Here is an 18,641-nt window from a genome sequence, read left to right as displayed (position 1 = left end):
ACAACACACGCACACACGCACACATTCTCTCCTCCAGTGGTCCCCCCCTTCACCACCCTGAGCTGAACCCCCTCCATCCACCCACCTCCCCTCCCTCCTCCCCTGGCAAGGGTCCACTGCTTGTTGTCATTGGGCTCACGTAGGCTCACGCTCAAACACACACACGCACACACGAACGCACACGTACACAAAATAAAAGCCCAACAACTTCTCAGACAAAGACAGCAGGCGTGCAACATATGTAGCCAGCGTGTTAGCATCCGCACTGCTAGTGTTCAAGAGGCGTGTGAATGCATGTGTGTGTATGTGTATAAGGGGGGGGGGGGGTAGTAATGTTAGGCAGTGGATGGGATGGGGGTGTAAGATGGGGGGTGGGGTGTGTGTGTGGGGGGGGGGGCACATAGGCAATAATGAGAGCTGGCATCAATCCAGACTGCCTGTTTGAGGAAAAAAAACAACCACACGTCTGGTGTGTATGCATGTCTGAACGTGCGTGCGTGTGTGCGCGTGTGTATGTGTGAGCGAGAAGCTTGTGCGAGTGGGAGAGAGCAACGAGGGCAACAAATGCGAGAAGATGACGAGACAGCAAAGCGTAGCACAGACAGACACGGCAGCGAAAGCAAACGAGGACACAGTGTGGAGGAGACAGACGGAATACGTTTGCTTTTTTCCTATTTTTTCTTTTTCTATACACTCGTACAGCGAGAGAGGGGAAAAAAGTGAAACAAAGATTTGTTTTGAAAGTTTAACTTTGCCAAGAAAAGTTTGCAGAGTGAATCTATATTTAGTTGACTGTGAGTGCGGAAACTAGGGATGTGACAACATTTTTCAATAATAATTCATCAGACATTTTCTAATACCATCGTAAAGTGCATTTAAATAGCTTTCAAATGATGTATACATTATTGTTCTATGACAAATAATAAGGAAATAATGGATTTTTTAAATTTCGAAATATGAGGGGATTTTCTGCCTGTAATCTGCCTGTAATAACACAGTTAAAACAATGAAAATCTGTGACCGAGTTCTTTATTACAGTTTAAACTATCATAACCTTCTTAATTTTTGGCAGATCTTAACGAGTAAGGTACCATTGGAAAGCTTTAGAAATTCTAAACAAGAGAAAACACAAGAAAAAAAAGAAAATATAAATTAGCAAATATCAACGATCAAATGCAGGGAGATAACGTCAGAAATCCAAAATGGCTGTCACTGAATACTAGGAAAGAAAATTGCGCGCTCTAAATATACATATGCTCATGCTTCTTTTTGCTTGAAACTTGGCAGTTCTGGAGAAACATATATATTCTACCACTTCTATGAGTTATAAAAATACAACTTAATCACCTTTATAAAGTGTAGTCTTAGCAGAAAGAGCGTAAACTTCAATCCATTTTTTTGCCAGTTTCTCATTGTCGTATTGGGAAATTTCAAGAACCAGCATGGAGGGAAATGTGTGTAATATGTCATCATAAACTGCATAGCTTGGAAAATCTCGCGAAAAACCATGACGTACTTCAGAAAAATGCAATGATATACGACTGCGAGTACAGAGTGCGCTCGCTTCACTGGACAGAAACAATCGTGGTGGAATATAGGTCACTGTAGCGTACCTAGAAACTTTTACCTGTTCAGTAGCATGCAAAAGGGGCGCCGTGGGGGTATTCACGTGATGAAAAAAAATAAAATTATCAGAAAAATGTCTTCCAATGAATAATTACTCAATACACCAGCCAAGTCAAATAAAAAAATATAATTTGGTGTGCTTTGCTATCCATAAAAAGCACACGAATTAATAAGCTAGCACAAATACTTAGGCTAACTGTAACCCACTTAAAGGACAACCGATACCATTTTTTTGTTTCCGAACTGACATCAGAAAAACGTTTTATATCATCTAAAATACCCAAAACACGCAGGCTGATATTTTTAGTCAAATGCAAAACACCAATAAAAATGACTTAAAGCACAGGTGTCAAAGTCAAGGCCCGCGGGCCAAATCCGGCCCGCCACATCATTTTTTTCGGCCCGCGAAAGCAAATCAAACTTGTTAAATTCCATGATGATTGCTAAAATCTGAGCCAAAATTTCATATTTTTGGATGTCAACCACAATAAAAGTCATTATTCTTGACTTCAGATTTGAAAACGAGTTATTTTCAAATTTCCCCATTGTGGGACAAATAAAGGTATTCTGATTCTGATTCATTAATTTGCTGTGTGCTCTATATGTAATATTTGAAGGGATTTAAACATTCTAATGGATTCCCCAAATTCATAACGGCCCTCGAGAGCAAACCATAACTACAATGTGGCCCGCGGCAAAAAATGACTTTGACACCCCAGACTTAAGGTGTCCCAAAACTGCCACAAAATGAGCTCGGAACTGGGGAGATTCACAAAGTCCCGCCCCCTCGTTCGTGACGTCACTATTGGTCATACACTGCCTTGCTCCAGAATCAAAACAATGGCTTCAGTCAGAGAGTTCAGATATGGAGAAGATGCTTTCTTGTTACGAGTATGATTCAAATAGTTCTGAAGAGGAAAGCATAAATGTTTGCAATCAATTAAAGAAGTCCTTCCGTATCAATTCGAGCTGTCTGCAAGCAATGAAACCGGTGAAGATCTGGACTCCGATGTCGCGCCCAGAAAATGTACAAGATGGCGCACAAGTTGCGTTTCATCCAGTATGTGAAGCCGCTTATCAGAGCCGTAAAGCGGCCCGTGATTGGTTAAAATCCGTGGTAGAGGACAGAGGGGTGGGTTTTACGCACACACACAAAGAAGACCACCACACTTCGAACAAGCACACGAACATCAGATGTTGAGACGAGAAAGCTCCGACAGCGCTACAGAGTAAAAAATTACACGGTGTAAAGTGGATGTTTGTCCAATCGGTTTGCTCCACTAACATGGCGATTGCTCTCTTTCACCAGGTGAGCTCACAGTTAGCGTGCAGTGTGACTAAATGAGTAACCATGCATCAAACTTCCCCTATCCAAGTGCCGAATCGCTAACTCTGGTTAGCTTCCTCGTTCGCCTCTGCTCTACTGCTGTGGTCTGTTGGAAATGGCTGATTTGTCCGCTGGGAATTTGTTTAAACGTACACTTTTATTATGCGTATTACCGCAATTGGCTGTGACATGATTTACCATCGCGTTATTTATGTAGTTTTCCTTCTAATTTCGCGATCAACACGGTGTACCCAAAACGCAGCTAGCTAGTGATCAATTAGCAATCTATTAGCTAGCTAGCTAGCTTTCTATCCATTTGAGTTACTTCCGGGTTGAGTGAACACTGGCGCACGTGGCTGCCGCTGCTCACCCACAGAAAAACTGCTCCTGTGACTGTAAAATGACCTTGAGAGTTTTGAAAGGCGCTTAGAAATGGAATGTATTATTATTATTATTATTATTATTATTATTTATTATTATTATTATTATTATATATATTATTATATAAAACAGGAGAATGCCGACGGCAAGTGAACAGTGATGATTTTTGTCAACAAAAGTTGGGAAACGTTCATTTGCGAATATCTGTGTTGATGTTGTGATGAAAAAAAAGAGGGAGTCAAACCAAGATGGAGTCGATGCTTACAGGTACCTGACTGGAGAGGCTGAAGTTGGTGGCGGGGCTGCGTTTCTTGCCGGCGGCGCCTACGCTGCTGCTGGCGCTGCTGGCTGAGTTCTTCCGTTTCCTCCGCTTGGTGGTGGTCTGTCGGGCAGGCTCAGCTTTGGCGCGACCCGCAAACACAAACACAGGCCATGCCAGGGACATAACGCATCGCGTCGAGGACAAAGATGGCGGCGGCCGGCGTTTAGTGATTGTGAACATGCAGCGCGGGGTTCAGCGGGAGAGCAAGGAGACTTTCGACGGGGAACAAAAGATACCTTTTTTGTGATTGGTGGGGAATATTTCCGTTTTGAAATTCTGCGGGTGTCCAGCTGAAAATCAAAATGGGGCTGGTTTTTACAGCATATACTGGATAGACATACACTACATATAAAGAGAGTGAACGAGAGTGAGAGTGACAGAGTGAAGAAACAGTGAGAGAAAGTTAGAAAGAGGGGGGGGAGGGAGGGAAGCAGGGAGAGAGAGAGAGAGAGAGAGAGAGAGAGAGAGAGAGAGAGAGAGAGAGAGAGAGAGAGAGAGAGAGAGAGAGAGGGAGCTGAAGGAGAGAGACAGAGAGAGAGAGAGAGAGAGAGAGAGAGGGAGCTGAGGGAGAGAGACAGAGAAGGAGAGGGAGGAAGAGTGTGTGTGTGTGTGTGTGTGTGTGTGTGTGTGTGTGTGTGTGTGTGTGTGTGTGTGTGTGTGTGTGTGTGTGTGTGTGTGTGTGTGTGTGAAAGAGAGAGAAATAGAGAGAGATAGAGAGAGGGAATAAGAGATAAAGAGATATAGACAGAGAGAGACAGAGGAAACAAAAGAGAGTGAGAGGGAGGGAGAGAGAGGAAAAAAGAGAGTTAGAGGGAGAGAGAAAGAGAAAAAGAGAGATAGAGAAATAGAGTGAGAAATAGAGAGAGAAAGAGAGATAGAGGGGGAGAAAGAGGGGGGGAGAGACAGAGAGGGGAAGGGAGAGAAAGAGATAAAGTGAAAGAGAGAGGGAAAGAGAGAGAAAGAGAGCGAGGAAGAGAAAGAGAGGGAGGAAGAGGGGGAGAGAGACAGACGGGAAGAGAGAGAGAAAACGAGATCTAGACATGGCTATAGCTGTAGAAAGAATGACGTTCGACGTGTCACCTTAATTTCATTGAAACAAAATTTTTGGCTGTTTTCAAAGCTTTCATATGGACAGCGGTTAACTTACTTTTACACTTGCAATTTTTACTTTTTCATTTTTCATGTACAGTGATACCTTGGCTTACGAATTTAATTGGTTCCCAGACAGTGTGTAAGGCGAAAAGTGTGTATCCCAAAAATAATTTCCCATAGGAAACCATTAAAATGAGAATAATCAGTTCCCAGTTCCTCATAAAACATAATGTTCTACTTTCTAATTTTCTAAGACTCTAGCTAGCTATTTCGCTGGCTATCTATTAGCTACCTATTAGTTAGCTAGCTAGCTTTCTATCTATTTGAGTTGTTTCCAGATTGAGTGACTAAAACTATACAAATATATACCGTATTTTATGTATAATAAATGTGCTATGGTTTTAGAATTAAAGAAATAAACTGTATTGTAATGTAGCTGGGTTGATAGCGTTTTGCATCAAATGTACAGATGGCTTGTGCGGGTTATTTGTGGAGCCTGATTGATGGGAATTTTAACCTTGCAGTCTACACTCTGCCTTTGAACTATCAAAGTTGAAACGAGTCCAAATTTCTATCCATTTTCTCACACTATGTCATCTGCCATTTTCTTTTTTGGAGAATGCCTTCTCTGTCTATAAGCCCCCCCGTCCCTCACTGCTGTGTTCTTGACCAATCACGTGGCTTTAACCGACGACTGGGGGCGGGGAATAGAGGACCAAAACAAGCCGACTCATTTTCTTGTTAGGAGAACGTGCTCGTTCGCAAACGACACATCACTCATCGTGGCGCTCCGTGTGTATCCCGAAAAATAGTTTGTATGGCAAGGTAAAATTTTCATACATTTAACGTTCGTAAACCGAAAAGTTCGTAAGACAATGGGTTCGTAAACTGAGGTATCACTGTATTTTTTTTACGATGACTTCCATGACTTCCTTGGGAAACAATGGATGACCTTACGGCTTCCATTGTACTGTACTTGACTTTTTTGTCCCCTCCTCCCTCCTCCCTCCTCCTTCTTATCCGCATCATCCCTCTTTGCATGGCTGACATTGACAGATGCGTAAGCGCCCCGTGCAAACTATTGTCACAGATTTGTGGTATCGGACGGCTTTTTCCGGCCTCGCTGACGCAATGCAATCGCTTCCCTTTCCCTCCCGGAAAACAAGGAAAAAAAACAGATCCCATATAAATAAAAGACTTATCAGGGGGTGAAAATGCTGCAGCTGCTTCCTTCCTGGCAGGAGAAACATCGAGAAGAATGGCAGGAAAGCAAAAAAAAAAAGAGGAGGAGGGCACATGGAAGCAGGAGGTGGACATCTTCAATTTTATCCATATAGCTTTATTTCACTACTTTTTTTGGGTGTCCTCTGCATACATTTTAAGTTTTCACGTATTGTATTACTTTGCCTATGTATGTATTACAGTGATACCTCAGCTCACAAACTTAATTGTTTCCCAGAAAGTGTGTGTAAGGTGAAAAGTTAATCTGCCAAACATTTATTTCCCATAAGAAACCATTAAAATGAAAATAATCAATTCCCAGGTTCTAAAACATAATTTTCGATGAAATAAGCCTTAAAACGACACAAAATAGACCTTATTTTATCTATAATAAATGTGCTATTGTATTGTAATGAAAGAAATAAACATTACAGTATAATTAAGTCGTTTAATGACCTTTGTGATGGTGGTTCAATTCTCGAAATAAATTGTGAATGGCAGTGAATGAGTTCATAACATGAACTTTGTTAACTTTGTCTTTCATCATTCTCATATATTATAGCTGTTGTTAAAGCGCGATATAAATCAAAATGTATTGCATTATATTGTATCAGTAGAGCCATTAAAAATCCTCAGGAAGCTTGTGCCCCGCCCAAAAAATGAATAAAAAAACGAAACAAAAAAAAAAACGCAGTACCTTGATACTTCAGCTCACGATCTTAATTGCTTCCCAGAAAGTGCGTGTAAAGCGAAAAGTGGTTTCCCATAGGAAACCATTAAAAATTAGAATAATCCGTATTTCGTAATTTTCTACTAAATAAGCCTTAAAATGAAACAAAATATACCGTATTTTATGTATAATAAATGCATATTGTATTGGAATGAAATAAATAAACAGTAATGTATAATAAAGTGGTTTTATTGACCTCTGTGATGGTCGTTGATGTAGTTTCCTCTTGATGATATCCGAGTGAAGTTGCCGTGCTTTCTCGGCAATAATACCCTTACTCACACTGTCCCCTGCTGCCTGCTTTTCATTAATCCAAATCAACAGACGTTTTTTTTCTTTTGTGTCCTCTTCGACTTAACAATAGCCTGTGGCGGGGTCTTTTTCGGTCCCATAATAGCAAAAGTACTACACTCGGTAGCAAACCACATCTGCACTCAAAGAAAGGGGATGACGAGAACTAGTCCGCCAGCCAAGACTATTCGCTTGCAAATTTAATGTTCGTGATGCGAAAAGTTCTGGAGCTAAAGTGTTTGTAAGCTGAGGTAGCACTATATTTTGATTTAAAAAAAGTAGCCCCCCACCCCCTCCTAAAAACTATGCTTAGTTGGTTCTAACTTAGAGGAGTTAACTGATATTGGCTTGACCATATAAGTCCAATGTCATTTTCAAGACCTAGGAATGGTCCATCGAGGAAAAGGTTTCTTTAGTCGTCATCTGTACTTCTTTGAAGGTGTCGGATGTATCACTCCTCATGCGAAGAGCTTCGTCAGCGAACTAAAGTTGTGCTGATAACAGACTTCTTAGGTCATTACCACGTAGGCTTAGTCATGCTAATGAGGTGATACCAGAGCTCATGGGATAATCAGAGCCAGTGCTTAGAACATTAGATGGAATGAGACAGAATAAAATAAGTAATCAGATTAGCTTCAGGGAGTAGTCTACTGCTCCCCCAACCCTAGAGCAGGGACCTATCAGAGCAGAGGTCTGGCACCGCCACTACTGTCCAATAGGCATATATATAGTGCCAGAGTTACAAGCACAACTTTAGTTCACTGACGAAGCTCTTTGAATGAGGAGCGAAACGTTGAAGAAACTTTTTCATCCATGGACCACTCCTGTACGACTGAGAGCCTATACAGACGTATGAATGGTGAATTTAACTCATTCACTGCAATTCACAAATGTATTGGGGAATTGAAAATATGACGTAGAGCGCCATTCCCTAATTTGTTCGGGTTTTGTTTTTTTCATGCTTGAGTGCCGATAAAACGCTGGTCAGACCTCTGGCAATGTTTTTTCCCTTCCACAAGGGGGCAATAGTTCTTTTTTTCCGTGTTAGCTCTTTCTTCTAGCTTCAGCTGTTGTTAAAGCGCTAAAGGAAACAATATGTATCTACATATTGCATACTATTTTCTATAGCCGCCCTCATTTCAAGCTCATATAACTCCAGACACATATCATTTAGGAATGAACTGTTTTTTTCTGATGAAAGAAGAGAGTCAAAGCTAGCTATTTGCTATCTAGCTAGCTATCTATTTTGTATCTATTATCTGTCTAGCTGGCTATATATTAGATATCAAGCTAGCTATTGGCTATCTATCTAGCTGGATAGCTATTCGCTATATATTAGATAGCTTTCTATCTATTCGAGTTACTCCCGGGTTGAGTGAATGCTGGCGCGTGTAGCTGCCGCTGCTCACCCACAGAAAAACTTATCCTGTGACAGTAAAGTGACCTTGAGAGTTTTGAAAGGCGCTTAGAAAAGAAATGTATGATTATGATTATGATTATGATTATGATGATGATGATGATGATGATGATGATGATGATTATTTTTTTTTTTTTTTTATTATTATTATTAAACGTCTCTTATGTTCCATTGAGTGTTTATGTCATCCTAAAATTTAATATTTTAAAGGTCCTGGATTTGGGGTGACAATGACAAAAACCCTGGCATTGGAGTGGACACATTTTTGCACACCGTCTGGCAGTGAATAAGTTAAGTCTGAAGCTAAATTATGCTCTGGAAGAAGTAATTGTGGGGGTCGAGGTGATGCCGGCTTACCTGGTGGTGCCACCATTCTCTGCCACTTTTGGAACAGGCATGTCTTGAGACAGTCGCGTGGGCTGAGGTTGTACGTCTTGTGTCGGGACATGAGCTCCTGCATGGGCTCCAAGATGACACACAACTAAATGAAAGATAAAAAAAGGACATAAATAAAAAATAAAAGACACACAAATGAGCTAAAAGAAGTGCTGCCCCTATTATTTAACTTGCTGGAATTAACTCGCTGGCTCTCTAGCTATCCATCTAGCTGGCTATCTAGCACGCTAGCTATTTGCTATCCTGGCTAGTTGGCTAGATAGCTATCTATTAGCTATCTTACTAGCTAGCTATCTCGCTGGCTATTTATTAGCTACCTATTAGCTAGCTAGCTAATTTTCTATCTATTTGAGTTGTTTCCAGATTGAGTGAACGCTGCTCACCCACACACAAACTTATCCTGTGACTGTAAAGTGACCTTGAGAGTTTTGTGTCAAAATCAAATTCTCTGTGTTGATGACCTCATTATGGTCAGCAACAAGCTCCTCGATGTCATCTGCATTCACTTCGAGTCTCGGTGGCCATTTTATTGCCTCTTTTTGGGTGAGACATTGCCCCCGCCCGTTTGCCTCAAAATGACACGGAATAAATTCTTTAATCGATTGCAAACATGGATGCTTTCCTCTTCACGAACTGGGGGCGGGACTTTCTGAAAATGCCCAATTCGCAGCTCAATTTTTTTCAGATTTTGGACACTTTAAGTCATTTTTATAGGTGTTTTGCATTTGAATAAAATTATCATACTGCGTGTTTCGGGTATTTTAGATGCTATAAAACGTTTTTCTGATGTCAGTTAAAAAACAAAAAAGTGACATCGGTTGCCCTTTAATTGACACCTGTTGCTTTCTGACTTGTAAGGTCTTACGAAACTGAGGCATCACATTATCATTCATCATGTTGATGATTCTCATAGCATTTTCTGGATGCAACTGTTCAATAAAAGCCTGCACATCAACTGCTGAATGGCCTGCTTCTGCTTGTCCTCTTGAAGGCAAATCAAATTCTCTGTGTTGATGACCTCATTATGGTCAGCAACAAGCTCCTCGATGTCATCTCCATTCACTTCGAGTCCCGTAGGTGCTGGCAGAGATTTTATTACAACAAAAGGCGCGAGTCCGATGATTCCACGGACGCGGAATAAAACTAGACACAAGAAGGCGGGCGGGGCGAATAAAGGCACACTCGCGATCGGAAACCGGAAAGCGACAAACTTACGCGATCGCGTCTAACAATCACCTCGTGCAAAGCAAACTGTTGGATTTGCCAGCACAAGAAACAGCGAAGCACTTTCGTCGTAATCGGCCCCAGCTGTCAACTCGCACGTGACAATTTAGCGTGACTATTGACACGCTGTTCCCGTGTGTGAAAACACTATCTCTGATTGGCTTACCATGACACATGACTACCCTTGAGCCAATCACAATCACTTATATCGCATCTTGACAGGGGGGCGCAAGTGTAGCAACACAGAAACGTTGGCAAGACAATACTTTCCAGACATCCAAGAGTCATAAGAAGTCGTGCGCTATTCTCGAACCTGAACGCACCCCAAGTCTTGGATAACAAATAAACAGAGCAGAGTAGACGTGTACGGCTGGTAGTTTCTTCAATTAATTCATAGTAACGCACCACATTTGAAGTGAGGCTGAACACGAGCCTGTGTTCACCAAAAAAATGGTGTCGGTTGTCCTTTAAGTTTGATCGCAACAAAACGCTGTACTTTTTTTCTGTGATGGCCATGCCAAGCAGATCTGGCACTCATCCTGAAAGTCGTGTATATTTTCAGACTGAATGGAAGGAAGCTTGGCAAGCCACATGCAAAACATGCTGATGTATTACCAAAGAGAAAGCGATGAGGAGAATGTGTCAGGACGTTTGCCCCCCCCCCCCTCCCTCCACTCTGCTCGAATATGAGGAAAGGGCGTATTGTATGGACTGGAGAGCTAAGATAACAGAAGGGAAGTGGACGTTCATGTGGCATGATGGATAATAATAATAATAATCCATTTCATTTATAAGCGCCATTCAAAAACTCAAGGACACTTTATAGTTGAACCACACAGCAATGGTGGCCAACCACACTATACTCACCCAACTTGCCATGTTTTAACCGAATTTCACAACTATTAAGGCTTTTCCGTTGATAATAATAAAAATAATAATAATACATTTCATTTCTAAGCGAATTTCAAAACTCTCAAGGTCACTTTACAGTTACAGGATGAGTTTTTCTATGGGTGAGCAGCGACAGCCACACGCGCCAGCGTTCACTCAACCCGGAAGAAGCTAGCTATTAGATAGCTAATAGCTAGCCAGCTAGCCAGCTAGCCAGCTAATAGATAGCAAACTATATGACAATATGAAATAGATAGTAACAAACACAGTAATAATAATAATAATAATAATAATAATAATAATAATAATAATAATAATAATACAGTAAAGTCTCGTTATATCGATATCGGATATATAGATAGTCCCGGTTATATCGATACTATTTCTATGCACGCACGGAGAAAATTACATGCAAACAGGGTCGGATACATCGATAGTCTCGGTTATATCGATATTTTTTCGGACTCCCTTGAATATCGATATAACGAGACTTTACTGTAATAATTATAATTATAATTATAATTATCATCATCATGCATTTGATTTCTAAGTGCCTTTTAAAACTCAAGGTCACTTTATAGTCACAAGATGAATTTTTCTGTGGGTGAGCAGCGGCAGCCACACTCCCCAGCTCAACTCAAAAGTAACTCAAATAGATAGAAAGCTAGCTAGCTATTAGCTAGCTAGCTATTAGCTAGCTAGCTAGTAGATAGCCATCTAGATAGCAAATAAAGAGCTAGCTAGCTAGATAGATAGCTAGCCAGCTAGATAGCAAATAGAGAGCTTATGTTTATAGAATCATATTATTGTTAATTATATAGTCCATTTGAACCTATTTGATACTCTGTTTTAATTTGATATAGATTTAAAAAAAATGAATTTATCTATGTTTATATGAACACGCCTGTCTGAAGCAAGTAGGCAAAAAAAAACAATAAATTAAAACTAACCAATATCATGAAAGGTTTGCATGGATTCCTCCAAAACAGACGTCGTAGGACAAAAAAAAACAGGTTTCGCAGTCGTGCTGCAGATGCGTTTTGTGCTTTGCCAATCCTTGTGACACAAAAACAAAAACATGCAGCGCCACATCGCCGCCTTCCACCCTCACCTCCACAATCTCTCCATTCCGCAACCCTCTTTTGTGTCTCCCTCAATTGGGTTATTATAAGCAGCCGAGGTGCCCTTAAATTCACCAAGCCCACCCCCAATCCCCTTTACGCCCCATCCACCCTTCTCCGAATTGCATGCTGCCATTTCGCAATTACACGTCTCAACAGGGAGTGTTCATTAATGTTATGCTAATTTTCTGTATCCAATTAATTCCTCCGCCTCGCGCTCGCTCGCCTTCTCGCCTTTTGAAAAAATACGAGCATGTCAGTCAACGGCGCAGTAAAAAACATGTGCACACACACACACACACACACACACACACACACACACACGGACATTCTCTCACGTAGAACCTTCCTATTAGGCGTTAGCATATAGCTTCGACATGCTACATAAACATGCACCATTAAAGAAGAAAAGATTGTCCTTTCTCCCCAAAAGTAGATTTAATCAATCGTATTCCTAATTATAGACAAGACAAGATTATTTTAGCCAATGAAGGTTTTGAATAATCAATAAATTATTTGATGTCATACTCGAGTGTAATAAATGCAATTTATATGAAAGTTAGCATTGATTAAAGGACAACCGAAACCATTTTTTTTGTTTCCTAACTGACATCATAAAAACGTTTTATAACATCGAAAATACCCAAAACACACAGGCTGGTATTTTTAGTCAAATGCAAAACACCAATAAAAATGACAAAGTGTCCAAAATCTGCCACAAATGAGCTCGAAACTGGGGAAGTCCCGCCCCCAGTTCGTGACGTCACGCCACGTTGTCTTGCCTTGCTCAAGAAACAAAACAATGGGCTCACGGAGTTCAGATTCGGAGAAGATGATTTCTTGTTACTCATCCAGTTATGAATATGATTCAAATACTTCTAAAGAGGAAAGCATAAAGGTTTGGATTGGATATGCCTTTATTAGTCTCACAGTGGAAAAATTTACATTTCACAGCAGCAAAGTGATGAAAGGAATGAAAGTAGAAAAACAAAATTGCAATTGATTAAAGAAGTCCTATATCAATTTGAACCGTCAATGACAGCAATGTAGCGTCCCAGAAAATGCACAAGATGGCGCCCAAGCTCCGTTGGAAATGGGCTGATTTGTCTGCTGGGAATTAATGTCAACTAGTATCAAATAGTTGTCTTGGTGCAAAACACAACGATTCATCATTGCGTTATTTATGTGTTTTCCTTCTAATTTCGCCATCAACACGGATCAACACAAAGTTTTCAGACCAAACAAAATACCCAAAATGCATTGTGTGTCGCTTTCTCGGTCAGGGGCATTCTCTCTGTGACGTCACATAGGGCATCGTCATCAACTCGAAAACAAGACTTCCTGAATATTCAGCGCAGGTCTTAAAACGTAAAATATAGCTATATGCGCTGGAATCTTTGTAAAATGCGCTGAGTAGAAGTCATTTGAAGTGATTTTACAAATTATGGACGCAACTTGTCCGGAGGTGTCGGTTGTCTTTTAACCGTAATAATGTATAGTCACAATGAAATGCTATTCCACGAGATGACACTAGGTACTATTAAACAATTTACGCCCATTGTGTTCATATGAACACAGAGAAATTCATTTTCAAGAATTCATGTTTTTTCTTGCTACATTAACCCATTCACTTCCAGATAATGTGCAAAAATGTGTCCACTGCAGTACCAGGGTTTTTGTCATTTTCACTCAAATTGCAGGACACATAGAATATTGAGTTTTAGGACTACATAATCATTCAATGTGGTGTAATAAACATTCGAGGTGAAAGGGACAGCAGCTGTACAAAAAGCTGTGCAATAGGCAAATGCTGCACCCTTGTTGAAGAGAATAAAAAAAAATTGCCAGAGGTCTGACCAGGGCTTTATCCCCCCCCCCCCCCCCCCCCCCCCCCCCGCAACATTTTGATGTGGATGGCTGTCCTTGGTCATTAGATAGCTATTAGCTATCTATTAGCGGTGTAGCTGGCTGGCTAGCTATTTAATAGCTATCTATTAGCTGTCTATTAGCGGTCTAGCTGGCTGGCTAGCTATTATTATTATTATTATTATTATTATTATTATTATTATTATTATCGGTATCACTCAAATTGCAGGACACACAGAATATTGAGTTTTAGGACTACATAATCATTCAATGCGGCGTAAGAAACCTTAGACTCTCTTCTTTTATCAGAAAATACGAGTTTATTTGGAGCTTACTTGGTTGTACAGTTATCTGCATTGAAATTGGGGTCGGTGGTACATAAAGGTATATGCTGCCCCCTAGTGGGAAGGAAAAACATTGCCGGAGGTCTGACCGAAGCTTTAAACGCACAAACCCCATTGCAAAAAAAACATAAAAATCCTGCCATTCCCCAATAAATTCGGGAATAAATTTTGAAAAGTGCGAGGTGGAGCGCCATTCCCGAATTTGTTCAGATTTTTTTTTGTTTGTTTTGTTTTTTTGCAATGGGGTGGGTGCATTTCAAGCTTTGGTCAGACCTCCGGCAATGTTTTTCCCTCCCATGAGAGGGCAGCATTAACCTTTTGTCCAGCCGACCCCATTTCAAGCTCAGATAACTCCAGACCTATATCATTTAGGAAGTTAGTCATTCTTTTCTGATGAAAGAAGAGAGTCTAAGGATTCTAACGCTGCATTGAATGTCTACGTAATCAGAAAACTCAATATTCTGTGGATCCTGGAATTTAAAGGACAACCGACACCTCCGGACAAGTTGTGTCCATAATTTGTAAAATGGCTTCAAATGACTTCTACTGAGCGTATTTTACCAAGATTCCACCCCATATAGCTATATTTTATGTTTTAAGACTCGCGCTGAATATTCCGGAAGTCTTGTTTTTGAGTTGGTGACGAGTCCTCACCCTACGTCACTGAAGGAACGCCCCTGACCGAAAAAAGGACACATTGTAGCAGTCCTTCCATCACGTCAATGCATATTGCTGTACGTTGGTCTGAAAACGTCGTGTAGGACCAAAAAGAGGCAGAAGAGGGCGACAAAGCTCCATGCAAGGAATTAATCAGCCTGTGGAAACGGGCTGATTAATTCCTAACACGGCTTTGTCGACATTTTCTGCCTTATTTGGGTGCGACATTTCCCACCCCTGATGCCTCAAAATGACACGGAATAAATTCTTTTATCGATTGCGAACATGTTTGCTTTCTTCTTCAGAACTATTTGAATCATATTCATAACTGGATGAGTATCAAGAAAGCATATTCTCCAAATCTGAAGCCATTGTTTTGATTCTCGCGCAAGGCAAGACGTCTTGCCGTGACACCACGAACATGGGGGCGGGACCTTCTGAAACTGGCCACTTCCGGTTTCAAATTGAAGTACTTTTTAGACACTTTAAGTCATTTCTATTGGTGTTTTGGATTTGACTCAAAATATCATACTGCGTGTTTTGGGTATTTTAGATGCAAAAAACGTTTTTCTGATGTCAGTTAGGAAACAAAAAAGTGACGTCGGTTGTCCTTTAAGTGAAAATGACAAAAACCCTGGCACGGGAGTGGACCCATTTTTGCACATCGTCTGCCAGTGAATAAGTGATGTGCATTATAATAATAATACAATTCATTTATAAGCGCCTTTAAACACTCTCAAGGTCACTTTACAGTCACAGGATCAGTTTCTCTGTGGGTGAGCAGCGGCAGCCACATGCGCCAGCCTTCACTCAACCCGGAATAACTCAATTAAATAAAAAGCTAGCTAGCTAGCTATTAGATAGCAAATAGATAGATAGCTCGGTAGCCAGCTAGATTGCTAGCTAGATAGCCAGATAGACAGCTAGGTAGCTCAAGTGAGCAACATAATGTAAAAAGACTAGTTAGCTAGCTAATAGATAACTAATAGATAGCAAGCTAGCTGCCAGCTAGTTAGCTAGCTAGCTAATAGATAGCAAATAGATAGATAGCAAGCTAGATTGCTAGCTAGATAGCCAGATAGCCAGTTAGGTAGCTCATGTTGTAAAAAGACCAGGGATGACCCACTGTACACTTTCTGATCGACATTATTCATATCAATTTTTTTCCAAATGATCGATTGCTCGATTTGGGCAATATAATTTCATACAGCGTATACGTTGATTGAAATGACGAATCATTGCACCTCTCATTTTAGAACAAATTTCTCAGGCTACTGATCCTGTTGTACATGTATTAATCTATACGATGATTTGTGACATTTTTTGTATTGATTTGTGCCATAAGATTTTTCCAATGTAACACATGTGAGTGAAAATATGGCAGTAATTGTTTCATATCACACACATACTTACATTCAAAATATTCCCATACTTACCCTGAGGTAGTTGAGGGTGAAATTGGTCAAACCCATGCGCGTGATGTTTTTCGACAGTTGCTCCAGCACCTGAGGGTCTTGTGCCTACAACGTAAGAAAAATGCAGACAACTTCTTTAAAAGGTACCAAAAAAATAAATAAATACAAAACCCCACCACAAAATACTATGAATCTGAATACAGGTAACATCCAAGTTACGGCTGCATTCCATTCCGAGAAAACGGTCGTAAATCAAATGGTGGTAAGTCGAAATCCATTCAAAATGGCCGATGTGACGTTTACACGAAAGGATAATATACAATGTCAAGCTGTTGTTTTTAAGCAACAATTTCGATTGAATACTATGATATACAAAACTGTTTACAGTTCATTTATACATATGATAACTTTTAGTGTCGTTTTTAAATATTTTATATTCCGTATGATCGATTTTTATTACTGTATAACTGCACCTGTAATGTATACAAAACTGTTTACTTAACAGTTTATTTATAAATGTTATACTTACCTATTAGTGTCGTTTTTATCATTTTATATTTCATATTGTAGATTTTTATGACTGTACAACTGTATCTGTAATGTATACAAAACCTTTTACTGCTCTCCCTGCTAACGGCCAGAAGAGGTCGCCCGACACACGCTCGGACTCAGGCGGACACCGAAGGAAAGAAGCAGTGTTCAGTACTACAGGAGACTGTATCTGCACTGTATAACTACTGGATTGGGTGTCGTCACGCAGTAGATTGCTGTGCGAGTGTGTGACATGCTAGCTGGCCAAAATTGGCGTACGCGTTGCGTTGCAAGGCGTAAAAAAACGGTTGTGGTCATAAGTACGGGTGGTCGTATCTGGGGCCGGTCGTAATTCGGCTGTTACCTGTACAAACAATTATCCTGCACCAATTCGGCTGATTGGCATTCATACATGCTCAATACACTCAAGTTGGAAAAAAAAAATCAAGACTTAACACACGTGTTGTCATTTTAAGTCAAGTGGATACTTGTTATTGTCACACTAATCAAGTCCTATAATCAATGACTTCTGTGTCCTAATCACCATTCCATTAATTGATTTTTCTCCCCCCCCCCACCCTCCACCGAGGGAAGGAGTCTATGGTGGGATGGAGGTGGGGGGTGAGATGTACATTAAAAAAAATCCCAAAACAAATTGACTAATAATCCCAAAACAATGCTAACTACTAAGGTTAACCCCTTCAAGTAATGTTTTAATAAGAATAGACCACAGCAAATTTTATGCTCTCGTGTGTCACTATCCATTGATTTCACTTTTAACTCATTCACTGCCATTCACAAATTTATTTGGGAATTGGAAATAATTAATAATTTGTGAGGGTTTTGTTTTTTTCATGCTCGGTGCCGATAATGTGTTGGCCATGGACTCTGACATTTTCCACATGGGGGCAGCATTTTCCCTTTTTTCCATGTTCGCACTTCCTTCCAACTACAACGCTTTAACAACAAGCGCAATATAAAGCAATACGTATGCATTTTTTTCATTGTATTTTGGACAGCCGCCCTTTTTTCAAGCTCATATAACTCCAGAGCTATATCATTTATGAATTATCTCATTTTTTTCTGATGAAAAAAGAGAGTCTAAGGTTTCTTACGGTACATTGAATTTTTATGTAGTCCTAAAAGTCAATATGCTAGGTACTATTAGCTATCTATTCGCTAGGTCTTACCTATATATTCTCTAGCTATTAGCTATCTATTCGCTAGCTCAGGGGTCGGGAACATATGGCTCGCGAGCCATATATGGCTCTTTTGATTATTGCATGTGGCTCGCCGATAAAACTCAATACATATTCTCGTTTTTTTCGCCGTTCATTTCCTGTTGGGGCTGCGGTAGGCGGAAAGCACAATTTTAACTGGATGACACTGACCTAGGTTGGCCGAAAGCGCCATTTTGATTGGATGATACCGGCCGTCATGTTGAAACAGGCAAAGCCCCTTTAAATGAGCCCAACGGGTGCACTTCAGTTTGAATGCACCGGAACATTCGCCTTTTAGGAGAGAAAATGTTCTGATTCTAATTTGCAATGAAACAATTCCGTCGATGAAACAGTTGAAGGTCAGTGACATTTTAACAAGCCCCATGTTAACGTTAGCATCGACATACTTCTGCGAGAAGTATATTGCAGATAGCAAGTGTGGAAGCTTATGAGCCATGCGCAGGCTAGCTAGCACTAACTTCGCCTCTGGACCGGAAAGTTGAATTTCATTCCGATCGTTTGCCTGGAGTTTTACCAATCACGAGGAACGGAAAACCGTTCATGTTAAC

The 18,641-nt window shown here is 40.5% G+C and overlaps 1 protein-coding gene across 4 annotated transcripts in view; it reads right to left on the bottom strand.

Annotated features, from left to right (window-relative positions):
* Positions 1-18,641, bottom strand: part of ldb2a (LIM domain binding 2a) — a 121,148-nt gene that overhangs the window by 11,676 nt on the left and 90,831 nt on the right. Inside the window, exons 5-8 of one of the 4 annotated variants that reach the window (XM_088991033.1) lie at positions 16,343-16,426; positions 8,765-8,888; positions 3,893-3,946; positions 3,606-3,733 (exon numbers count right to left, since the gene is read on the bottom strand). In XM_088991033.1, the coding sequence (XP_088847159.1) occupies positions 3,606-3,733; positions 3,893-3,946; positions 8,765-8,888; positions 16,343-16,426 (390 nt within the window). Of the gene's footprint in view, positions 1-3,599; positions 3,747-3,892; positions 3,947-8,764; positions 8,889-16,342; positions 16,427-18,641 lie in introns of all 4 variants that reach the window. The other 3 variants (XM_088991032.1, XM_088991030.1, XM_088991031.1) reach the window with 3 other exon arrangements.

Source organism: Hippocampus bargibanti, linkage group LG02 (genome assembly GCF_051943395.1).
Source record: "Hippocampus bargibanti isolate YZ-2025 linkage group LG02, ASM5194339v1, whole genome shotgun sequence".
Classification (NCBI taxonomy): Eukaryota; Metazoa; Chordata; class Actinopteri; order Syngnathiformes; family Syngnathidae; genus Hippocampus; species Hippocampus bargibanti.
Note: the sequence above shows the minus strand (reverse complement) of the source record. Positions and strands in the feature narration are given on the sequence as shown.